The following is a 12,277-nucleotide window of genomic DNA, read 5'->3' on the forward strand; positions in this document are numbered from 1 at the left end:
ATAACGGTGAAAGCATGTAACATAATCCCGAACGCACTCTGTAACTTGCAATAAAAGTTAATGGGTTCATTTGTTTCACCACACTATAGCAACCTTTCACTGATCTTAGTTGATTACTACCGTATACCTTTCCTGATATACGTTAAACCTTGACATAATGAGAAATAAAAATATTTAGAATTCTCTAGTTTATTGCTGTCAAGTACTATAGACTTCTGCGATGTCAAAAATGGGTTTGGTCACCTGCTCGTTTGGTAGAAAAGTGTCCTTACAAAAAAAGCAATACTTTGTCATTTACAAAATAACGTCATTGTACTTTTAAATTCTGCTGCTTTGCATTAAACATTCATCATACTGATTCTGAAAAAAACCATATATTTGCACAACAATAATCTTTAAGTTTTATTTTCAGTGGTTAATGTGAAAAGAATAGTGATAAAGATGGATGGTGTTTTTTTCAAACTCTATGTGTACGTTTCATTTACATTTAAGTGTACAAGAGAGGGAGAGAGAGGGGGAGAGAGAGAGGGGATTGGGGGGGGAGAGGGGAGGGAGAGAGAGAGAGGGAGGGAGGGAGAGAGAGAGGGGAGAGATAGAGGGGAGATAGAGGGGAGAGAGAGGGGAGAGAGAGGGGGAGAGAGAGGGAGGGAGAGTGAAAAAGAGAGAGGAGAGAGAGAGAGGGAGGGAGATAGAGAAGGAGGGAGAGAGAGGGGAGGGAGAGAGGGGAGGGAGAGAGAGAGACAGAGGGAGTGAGACAGAGAGGGTGAGAGGGGAGAGAGACAGAGGGAGGGAGAGAGAGAAGGAGGGAGAGAGAGAGGGGACGGAGAGAGAGAGAGAGTGGGGGAGAGAGAGAGAGAGAGAGCCCTCAATACAAACAGCTAGAAAAGTCTTGGTTCTGTAGTCTTTGACTTTATACCCGATGTGTTAACACAGAGAACCTTCTGAAGCAATCATAATAACGTATCTCTGCTCACATTATTTCAATTCTATTAGACGGTGTGTTATTAATCGCCAATGAACAGTACGCCTTTATTATAGCTAAAATGGATAGAATTATCACTATTATCACGTTATCAGAAATGAGCGGGCCACTGTAACTTGATAATGCCCTCATATTGCTTCACGACGGGTCATTATCAAGCCCGTTGTTAGGTGACGTCATAGGTTAGAGAAAATGACGTCACGTATTATAGTGACGTCATTTGGTTTGTTCTATGACGTTTCCATATTTGTAAAATGTGGTCAGTGACATTCGTGTTGATTGCAGTAAATGTTTCAAAACCGATGTTGTTTCTTTTTATTTGATAACACATTCCGTACATTTTAGCTATAATAACGGTAACGCTCTTTTTCAGGGCATTATCATTTGCAGAAGCCCTCGGTCTTTTCAAATGCCCTCCTTCGTCGGGCAGTTAATGGAAAACCTCGGACTTCTGCAAATGATAATGCCCTGAAAAATAGTGTTACCCTTATATAAGACACTGTAAAAAATACGCTTGCGGACGGGTCTATTTTGGCATCAGCTGGTCATTTGAAAATCTTCCCTGAAAGGTGGACTCTCCTCCCGATGGACACTACGACTTATAACACAAGTGTATGGGCGACATATTTTATACTTGAATATGTCAAGTCCGTGAGTGTTTGCTGTTGTCTGGGATTTACTGCAGAACACGCTACAAAATTCGTTTGAAATAGAATATACGGGTCCTTAGTTTTTGTCTGGTAGTGGTACAACCATCGTGCCATTATAAAAGTTCAGATCGACACTAATACACTAGGTATTTTGTTGAGGGATCATCACAACATACATCACCCGACTACTCACAACCTTGAAAGTTGTGTTTTAAAAGAGAGAATTTCAACATACGACGTCGACATCATTGTCATGACTGCGAATCCCTGCCACCACCCCCACCACCCTCCCTCTCCTCCCCACCCCCTTCTCCGCATCCGCCAGTGCACATTGCAGATGAAGAACACCTGCTTTACGAATATTATTCATATAGACTGAATTAAAGGAATTGTGAAGAAGGATTTTATTAGCACTTCTGAGACATATTTTCATTTTGAAAATCTTGTCACCTTAAACGATCTATTGTATTACGCAAAGTCAGTGAAAACCATGATGGGACATTGTGATGCACGGACAACGAGTCGATTTCCGAACTTAGGCGATCGCTAGGTCCATAGACCGACGACAATCGGAGTTGCAATCCTGAAGGGTTAAACAGTATGTGCTTAATAACTGTTAAATGCCTCCTCTTTTTACCACTGGTAATACATGTGATGTGAAATTGGGTTTAACGTCGCGTCCAAGATTATTGCACTTATATAGCGACGTGCATGCACGTGTATGTGTGGCTGCTTGTATTAGTCCGGACTGATGCGGATTTATAGTGCTAGCTCACTGAGATACCATGCCGCAGTTTGACATGAATACCCCACTCAGACACAGTATACTGACTCCGAGCCGACCAGTCCTTGTTTTAGCCCCTTAATGCCGAGCGCCAGACAGGGTAACAACAAATACCTTTTAACGTCTTTTGGTATGGCGCGGTCGGGGATCGAACCCCGGACCTTCCGCTCTCCGGGCGGACGCTCTACCACAAGACCACGGAGGCGGTCTGGTAATACATGTAAGCATTGTAGTTTGTTCTATATGTGAAACTGAGCCATTTTGTCTGCTGAAACATGCATAAGTAGCTTAACATACACATTCAAGTTCAACTAAAAGACAAATTGAAATCGATCGCGAGGGACCGAAATCAAATTTGCTGGGAGTGCCAACCAGCCGAAGTTTTCACACGAAACCGAATTCGAATTTTGTTAAAAAGAACACGGCCGAAACCTCACACGTGGAAATGTCTTTAACCCATCAAGTCACTACAAATCAGTTATGTCAAGTTTTCGGCATATCAAGATTAAAGAGTGCGGTGCAAACATACCATTTGAAATGAATTTGGGCCTCATTAGACCACTCGGTATCCTCCCAAAACGTAGACCTGCCAAAACGCAGACCCGTTAAAACAACACTCGTTATGGCTGGTTGCATCAGCAATAAGTACCCTGTACCCTTGATTAAGTAAAATGGTATCACCCATGTAACAAGAAAGAAAGCTGGGTAGATTTCACAATTTTTTATTCAAATGTTATATCATTCTGGGTGGCGGTGCTGCTCCAAATAGCTCCAAATTGCATCTGCGCTAGTTTCGCTCTCTCCGAAATTTCTGCCCCGTGGATCAGTTCGATGAATCTGAAGATGTTTGGATGCTTGTGCTGGAGGGACTTGCTGATTCTGGAGTGGACTTACTTACTTACTTACTTTGGAGATTTAACGTGCGCTTTCCGACTGATGCGTATTTCGCACACGGGAGTGGAGTGGAAACCAATTAATATATTTATATGTTACACCATAAACAAGAGAAGGAAGTATTAGTGATTGAGAACATTTGGTATATTCTTACACAAATCCCACAACTTGTTTAAAGGTATGTTTGAATAAGATTTGTGATGTACCGGGAGCAGATTAAAGAAAGGAGGAGTTTTTTTAAGACAATGTTGTTGTTGTCCACTCCTGCTCATTGTCTCAACATATTGATAATCCCTCATAGCAGGGGAGTAGACCAGGCCATTCATTAATTAGGTGTGACCAGCATGGCCCAATTAATAAGTGAGCTAATTTTAACTGCTTTTTGGGAGGTCTGCATTTTGGAGGTCTACGTTATGGGAGGGAACCGACCACTCGTGGACCAGTGCCCATTTTGTTTATTTTTACCATGGCGAACAATATCTCATGATATAATACAAATGTTAAGTGATGATATGACTGCTTCTTGAGGTCCATTCTGTTGCTGTGTTGGATACCCATGTGTTTCCTGTATGTATGGAAGTGTTATCTAGGCACGAGTTAAATACAAACTTGGGGAAGTCAAGTGTTGATACATGTATATTTTATTCATCAAGAGTCTGCTGCATCGTGACGATACAGACATAAAAGCCTGGTATCCTTTGTCTCAATATTTTCCTGATGGTCAGATGTCACAGCCAAAAAAGTGTAGGTTTCCGTTTTCCGGAAACCTTCCGGAAACCTTCCGGATACCCTCCCACTTTGGACCCGGCCCGGATACCTTCTGGAAACCTTCCCCCAAAAATGTCAAAATTTGGTGGGGGCATTTTGTTCAATTAAGTGTGAAACATATAAAAATGTGTGAAATGTGAAAATTACCAAGAAAATTGAAGGGTGCTGAAGGTATCGTGAAGGTTTCCGGGATGTATCCGGGCCGGATCTAAAGAGGGAAGGTATCCGGAAGGTTTCCGGAAGGTTTCCGGAGAACGGAAACCTACACTTTCTTTTGCTGTGTGTTGTCCTGCGTCTCAAACAATGACCTGTCCAAGGGCTACCATCATGATGAATGTCACGACAGGAATAGTGACCCTCCCTTCACCGGAGTGAAAGGGGAAAACCTGATCCTTGTCGACGCCCACACTGGCTTCTATACGGTATTGCAGGTATAAACCCTAGAGAAGAAAAGAACACAGCAAAATCAAAACAATATGTTAGTACACCCGACTACACCAGCCCAATAAACAGAGCAAATGCTGTGAAGAATAAGTAATTTTATAGGACGCCACCATCATCCACACCATGTTCATAGGAACACCACAGACATGGTGAGATATACGTTCTTCAACACGGTGCCAGTTTGACTATTAGACCAAAGAGCTGATGAAGACCATACGATTACGTAATTGTAAACATTATTCGTGTGAAGATCATGTTCACTCTAAGGGAAAATATTAACACCTCTGCAACACAAAGCAAAATATTACCAAAGGTGAAAACTGTCATGACGTGGATATATTTTCACTTGCAAACTTATACATTCATTTCTGGATTTGAACTAGTGAAAATAGTCGAAGAAACTAACCACCGTCGCTGATATTGCATGTTTGTGCAAGAAGTAACGACTATTAGGGAATAATTGCTTCAGATGTTCCCTGTAAAAAGACAGACATACAATCCCATACCACTGATAGTCTACGCCACCGATGGTTTTGCTGATATATCACCACTCCACGCCTAAATGAAAATGACTGATGGCGTGCCATTGGAACGCTTGGAACCACTTCCACGCACGTCAATTCAACGTCCACATTAATGGCGCCGTTAGCAACGGAACAGCTTTCTCAGAGACTGTATCGAAATGGCCGCCCGCCCATCATAGCCTCTCGCCAAGACATATGTATTCGTTTTACGCAGCTTCGACAAAGGTCCAGACGGTCAAAGCCCGTACCATACCTGGCAAAAGAGACGTATTAGAGGACAGTTCGACGACGTCTTCGCATCTACAACATCCGTGCGAGATGCCTAGTCAGACATCAACGTCGACGTCTCCACTGTCGCAGAATACACGCAGTGGACAGCACGTCAGTCCAGCACGTTTCCTTCTCAATGTTAATGTGTTAACCATCCCCTGATTTGACACCAACCGAATACGTGTGGGGCGAAATGGACTGTCGTTTGCGACTTCTTCCAATTGCTCCAACAACGTTGCAGGAACACCGGCTTATCATACCTCAGATTTTGAATGTCATTCCCCTGACAATTCTTCAACGTTTAATTGCTTCAGTGAAACGAAGCTTAAAGGTCAATGCACAAGATCGACACACTCACTACTGATGGTGTTGACTTGCCTCTGAAACCACTCGTTTGGCATGACCAACACACAGGTCAGGAAGAGCTTTCTTATGGACCGTTGCTCATTACGGTAAATTTAGTCACTGTTCTTACCAAGTGCTAAAAGTGACAACATCATGTTAAGGCAACTTTGAGTATACATCACAAAGGATGTACACACGCAACAAGAACTCTTGACAGAGCAACTCTACAAACAATAGTGTTAGAATGGGCATAAATAGTATGTGTCCCATTACTTAATAACTCGGTAGTTCATATGTCAACATTTTGTATACAACAATGTCAAATTTTGATCCTGAGTAATGTCATATATACGTTCAGAAAAGTATGGGAACGCCCACAGTTGAAACAGACTTTTTCAGGCAGCTGTGTTCAAAACATATATGCGTGGATGCCAAAATGGCCTATATTTTACACAATAACAATGCATTTTTATCGAATCTGTTTTGAAAAAGAATGCTGGGCATTCCCATACTTTCATCATACCAGATTCGGGTTTTAGACAGTACGCAAATAATTCTCAAGGTTACAGAACTCACAGTGACGCCGTTCTGATCCCCACACCGATTGGCGGTCACGAACCACCCAGAGCTGCTGTCGATATCTATGTTGAAACGACCAACACAGTAGACGTAGTCTCCTTTGAACCGGTCGTAGCGGTTGTAACAGCCTGAGCTGGGTCTACTGGTGTCCAGGCTGAGAATCTGCCTGGAATAGGAGGGGTACTGAAGGAGGGCGATCTTCTGTTGACATGACTGGAAGAAGGAAGGTTGGCGGTTTTACAAAACAAAACATCGTTAACTGGACATGTTGGATGACCTGGCAAGAAAGTGTTGTGTGTCAACAAATGTGTGCTCCTCCTATAATTGAACATAATGTGTGTTTGAAAATATATTTCGTCTCAAAAGAATATCATGAATGGCTGAGTTTGTAAGCTTTGCGTTGATCTTTATATACATTTTTCAGAGGTGGGACCATTTTTGTATTGTTAAGGATGACATATGAACTTATGGGTAAAAGAACAATGTTTGACTTCTACTTTCTCGGAATGAATTTGTATTTCCTGACGTGGAGACTGAATAACATGGTCGGTCGCCACCGGTAACAGTATCGTACACGTGGTAACAGAGGTATACGTACCGCACTTGTCCTCTCTGCAAATACAAAGTATCCCCTATCATATACATGTACGGTTCCCTCTTTTCATACATTCATGTCTTAATGTCTTCCACACTTCTCTGTGTACAGTACTCAATGTCTAAAACTAGTTCCTGAAGATGTATCCCATCTTTTAGACCGCTTCCGACTGTCCCAACTATGCTATGTACGTTTTCTTTATTATAGTATGCGAGTCCAATGTATTATATAGCAATACAATTGATATTAGGGATTTGCATATTTCCATAGATCTGATCACGGGAGACTCACTTTGAGAGGATCGTTGGCCTGAGCAAACTGTTCTCCACCATAGAACAGCAGAAACATAGGAGCGTATTGCTGTAAAACAAGGACATTGGAAACAACATTATAGTCAGTGGATCGTTTCTTTATTCAATACCACTTACATGATGCTGATGCTTTTTATATTGTCATTTAAGCTTCCAAGAGTTATCAAGAATTGGAAATACTAAACGATAATGAGCTTTTTATTTAGAGCGTAACTGATTTTGGACAAAAACTGTGCATGTCCAATATAGACCTACACTCAAAAGGAAAGTAACGATGATACATGTGTCTAATACTTATATAAAAAGTATTGATAATTACAATAATGATGCAGATGATGTGGTTTGTAGCTTTATGTATCATGTAACCAACCATGAAAACAACAAATCAATATCAGGGTGTTCTGATGTCCTTCTGGGGACACTATGTGATAAGGGACCTTTTACCCTACATGATCTGCATAATTTAAGAAATGAGCAAAACAAATTAGAAAGTTTTAAGAAAGTTTTCAGATATGAATAAGAACTATAGTTCGTTCATTTCAACACACGCGTGTTACGACACAAATTTATTACGTTTCGCTTAAATATGTTAAAAAGGTTTTCAAGATTATTTTTTTCAGAAACTGATATTTTTAGGTGATGTAACTAGTGAAGTGGTGAAAATAGACGAACTTGTTCAAGAAGTACATGTAATAGGCAGTTTTTGCCCAACCCTGTGTGAAGTCTAAAAGTACCATTATTACTAATAATTCCGTAGCTATATTTGTTGACGTACCGGATGTGCAGACAAAGAGTCCTAGTCCTTAGCCTACTTTTCACTTCAAATTGTGATGAATCTTTAATGGGAACAACACATTTCTCCATTACTCATTTATTTATTTAATTTAACATAATGAATGGCTGAATTTGAAATTTTACATTTACTGGGATTTAAATATTAAATTTTCATTCAAACCTTAATACATCTTATTGGGTCCATTGGTCAGTCCAACAACACAGATATGGCTTACCCTTGTGCAGGCGAGGTTGTAACTGAAATAGGCTTTGATGTCCGTTGAGTGACTTACCTTTGGGTAGACGAGGCTATAACTGAAATGTGCCTTGTTGTCGGTTGAGTGACTTACCCTTGGGTAGACGAGGCTATAACTGAAATGTGCCTTGTTGTCGGTTGAGTTACTTACCCTTGGATAGACGAGGCTGTAACTGAAAGTGGCCTTGATGTCAGTTGAGTGACTTACCCTTGGGTAGACGAGGTTGTAACTGAAATAGGCCTTGATGTCGGTTGAGTGACTTACCCTTGGGTAGACGAGGTTGTAACTGAAATTTGCCTTGTAGCCGGTTAAGTGACTTACCCTTGGGTAGACGAGGTTGTAACTGAAATAGACCTTGATGTCGGTTGAGTGACTTACCCTTGGGTAGACGAGGTTGTAACTGAAATAGGCCTTGATGTCGGTTGAGTGACTTACCCTTGGGTAGACGAGGTTGTAACTGAAATAGGCCTTGATGTCGGTTGAGTGACTTACCCTTGGGTAGACGAGGTTGTAACTGAAAGGGGCCTTGATGTCGGTTGAGTGACTTACCCTTGGGTAGACGAGGTTGTAACTGAAATAGGCCTTGATGTCGGTTGAGTGACTTACCCTTGGGTAGACGAGGTTGTAACTGAAATTTGCCTTGTAGCCGGTTAAGTGACTTACCCTTGGGTAGACGAGGTTGTAACTGAAATAGACCTTGATGTCGGTTGAGTGACTTACCCTTGGGTAGACGAGGTTGTAACTGAAATAGGCCTTGATGTCGGTTGAGTGACTTACCCTTGGGTAGACGAGGTTGTAACTGAAATGTGCCTTGATGTCGGTTGAGTGACTTACCCTTGGGTAGACGAGGTTGTAACTGAAAGGGGCCTTGATGTCGGTTGAGTGACCTACCCTTGGGTAGACGAGGTTGTAACTGAAATGTGCCTTGATGTCGGTTGAGTGACTTACCCTTGGGTAGACGAGGTTGTAACTGAAATGTGCCTTGATGTCGGTTGAGTGACTTACCCTTGGGTAGACGAGGTTGTAACTGAAAGGGGCCTTGATGTCGGTTGAGTGACTTACCCTTGGGTAGACGAGGTTGTAACTGAAAGGGGCCTTGATGTCGGTTGAGTGACTTACCCTTGGGTAGACGAGGTTGTAACTGAAATAGGCCTTGATGTCGGTTGAGTGACTTACCCTTGGGTAGACGAGGTTGTAACTGAAATAGGCCTTGATGTCGGTTGAGTGACTTACCCTTGGGTAGACGAGGTTGTAACTGAAATGTGCCTTGTAGCCGGTTAAGTGTCTTACCCTTGGGTAGACGAGGTTGTAACTAAAAGGGGCCTTGATGTCGGTTGAGTGACTTACCCTTGGGTAGATGAGGTCGTAACTGATAGTGGCCTTGATGTCGGTTGAGTGACTTACCCTTGGGTAGACGAGGTTGTAACTGAAATAGGCCTTGATGTCGGTTGAGTGACTTACCCTTGGGTAGACGAGGTTGTAACTGAAAGGGGCCTTGATGTCGGTTGAGTTACTTACCCTTGGATAGGAGATGTTGTAGGTGAATGAGGCACCGAGGCCGGCGGGGAAGAGGAAGCTGTCCATGAAGACCCAGCCCTGCGATAGACAATCACTGAACACTAATTATTAAAATAATGTCCCAAATCCAAAATTACTTTTTGAAGAAACGGTAGTACCGGGGGCGTTATCCCGTCGTTACATTACTGGACTCAACTAAACAGGATAATAATGGCGGACTGGCGAGGTCCACATTTAGTACGGTTGATAATAGAGATCCCACACAACCTATCAACAAGCCATTGCAGTTCCTGCTTGAAAACATTTACATGTAACAAAATGCATGGATTTTAGCCTCACTATTAGAATTCTGGTGGATTCCGAAAAGTGAATTTATTTGCCAAAAAAGTGTGATTCAGCTTTCGTTTTGGGTCTGAAAATGTTTCATTGGAATCTGCCTGAAAAAATGCAAGGGGGTTTGATTTATAGGACGCTGTGAACAGTGTCTCAGTTGATTGTGTCATCAGCCAGGCTCCAGCTTATCTCTCCACTCTGCTCCAGCTTCATAATCCACCAAGAACTCTTCGATCAGCAAATCAAAACCTGCAACCTGTTCCTCAGTATAGACTTTCCAGCTATGGACTAAAGACTTTCAGTGTTGCTGCCCCGAAGTGATGGAATGATCTTTCACTTGAGATTAGACTTTCGTCAACGTTTCAGACATTCAAAGCAAAACTAAAGACATTTGTACAAAAAAAAATTCCAGAGTGACATTTGAATGTAGCGCTTTGAGCATGAACTACTACATGGAGGCTAGCGCATTATAAGTGCATATCATGTCATCATCATCATCATCATCATCATCATCATCATCATCATCGTCGTCGTCGTTGTCGTCATCATCATCATCATCATCATTATTATTATTATTATTATTATTATTATTATTATTGAATGACAGTATGGGAGAGATGTCTAAAAGTTTGTAAATTCCCAGCGTTTATGATTTTAGTGACATCCAGCGCATAAAAAGAATCATAATTAATCTGATTCGAACCTATGAGCAGAGGCTCCTAGTACGCACATTTGCATGTAGACATGCAAAGGAACCACCTTTGTCCCCACGCCTGGAAAGGAACTGCGTGTTCTTCGAAAGGGCAGACTAATGCTAAATTACCTGTCTTCAATATTGAAACAAATACCAATAATTTCAAAAGGGCAACACTCACCTTCAAAGAGACAATTGTTCCCTCTGCATATTTTCCTGATATAATTGAGACGCAGGTCAGTATAGTACAAACAGATAGCAACCACATGCCCGCCATCTTCTTTCTCAATGTCACGATGTCACGATCAGACGATGCCTCCCACCTCCCACCGCTCGGCCCACATCCCCCACCTCCCGACCCCCACCCACCCCTACCCCTCCACCCTCACACACACACACACACACACACACACACACACACACACACATATACACACCGCAAAACCCAATTACGGATCGAACTGATGTCGCCCCAAGCCATTGCCGCGGTCCTGTTATCGGCTTGTTATGACACATACGATTATCTCGGTCGGGTGACATTGAACATCGAATCATACAATTTCTCATACAATTTACCCAATTATTTACGTCCTCCAGTGTGCACAACTCACCAACCTCCGTTTGGGAATAGGCCCCTTGTTTACAAATATAGGCCGACCCGTCACGATCCGGTGTAGAATTGGTCTTCAGCTACCCATGCTTGTTGTAAGAGGCGACTAACGGTATTGGGTTGTCAGGCTCGCTGACTTGGTTGATGCATGTCATCGATCCCAATTGCGTGGATCGAAGCTCATGATGTCAATCACTTGATTGTCTGGTCCAGACTCGAGTATTTACAGACCGCCGTTATACAGCTGGAATATTACTGAGTACGGCTTGAAACAAACAAAAAATGAAAGAAAAAAAGGCATGTCAAATAAATAACCAGCAGGTCTTTTAACATTTTTTTTAGAATGCAAAGAGTAACTTGGATCTTATACAATGACAGGGGGCGGTTGGGTAGCCTAGTGGTTAAAGCATTCGCTCGTCACGCCGAAGACCCGGGTTCGATTCCCAACATGGGTACAATGTGTGAAGCCCATTTCTGGTGTACCCCGCCGTGATATTGCTGGAATATTGCTAAAAGCGGCGTAAATCAATACCCACTCACAATACACTGACAGGATCGCGTTAATAATTTATTTTGTTTTGACAACTTTTCACATTAGAGCATTATTTATAATTTAGCATCACCTTATTTGTGGAAATAACATGTTGTGCAATGCCGCAGACAGATCACAAAAAGGACGCCATCGGGCAAGGTGACCCGCTTTCATTGATGAATTGTAGTTTCTAGTTTCTACGTACCTTTCCTGTTTCTCGCCCCCGAAGCATGGTCCACTGACCACATATTTCATAAATATCATATTAGTGACATATTAGTTTTCTTAGGAAAAATAAAGCTCTGTATTTATGCCGCAAACACGTCGGTTTCGTAACCCACATTCACTCAAGCAGCGTTGAGCACCAGTGCGGCTGTTTACCCACATTCATACGGCGCAGTGTATCAGAGCGG

At 42.2% G+C, this 12,277-nt stretch overlaps 1 protein-coding gene across 2 annotated transcripts; it reads right to left on the reverse strand.

Moving 5' to 3' along the window:
* Window positions 1–3,935: 3,935 nt before the first annotated feature.
* LOC124149676 lies at window positions 3,936–11,049 on the reverse strand. Of its 2 annotated transcripts, XM_048398138.1 has the most exons (5): window positions 10,904–11,049; window positions 9,696–9,773; window positions 7,127–7,195; window positions 6,238–6,453; window positions 3,936–4,518 (listed from the first exon to the last, which is right to left on the reverse strand). In XM_048398138.1, exons 1-5 carry the CDS (start codon window positions 10,997–10,999, stop codon window positions 4,375–4,377), a joined length of 603 nt encoding a protein of 200 aa, XP_048254095.1. In that variant the 5' UTR covers window positions 11,000–11,049; the 3' UTR covers window positions 3,936–4,374. The 2 variants fall into 2 exon arrangements, with proteins under 2 accessions (XP_048254095.1, XP_048254096.1); XM_048398139.1 differs by lacking the exon at window positions 9,696–9,773.
* Window positions 11,050–12,277: the final 1,228 nt, after the last annotated feature.

The sequence above is a fragment of the Haliotis rufescens genome, unplaced genomic scaffold, assembly GCF_023055435.1.
Source record: "Haliotis rufescens isolate VD_foot unplaced genomic scaffold, xgHalRufe1.0.p SCAF_18, whole genome shotgun sequence".
NCBI lineage: Eukaryota > Metazoa > Mollusca > Gastropoda > Lepetellida > Haliotidae > Haliotis > Haliotis rufescens.

Excerpts from the sequence above, each read along its gene's own strand:
- LOC124149676 (XM_048398138.1), bottom strand. The coding sequence starts at position 10,999 with ATGGCGGGCATGTGGTTGCTATCTGTTTGTACTATACTGACCTGCGTC. Across the intron at positions 7,196-9,695 it reads ACAACATCTCCTATCCAAGG|CAATACGCTCCTATGTTTCT; the intron begins GTAAGTAACTCA and ends CTTGTTTTACAG. Across the intron at positions 6,454-7,126 it reads AGGCCAACGATCCTCTCAAA|TCATGTCAACAGAAGATCGC; the intron begins GTGAGTCTCCCG and ends TCCTTCTTCCAG.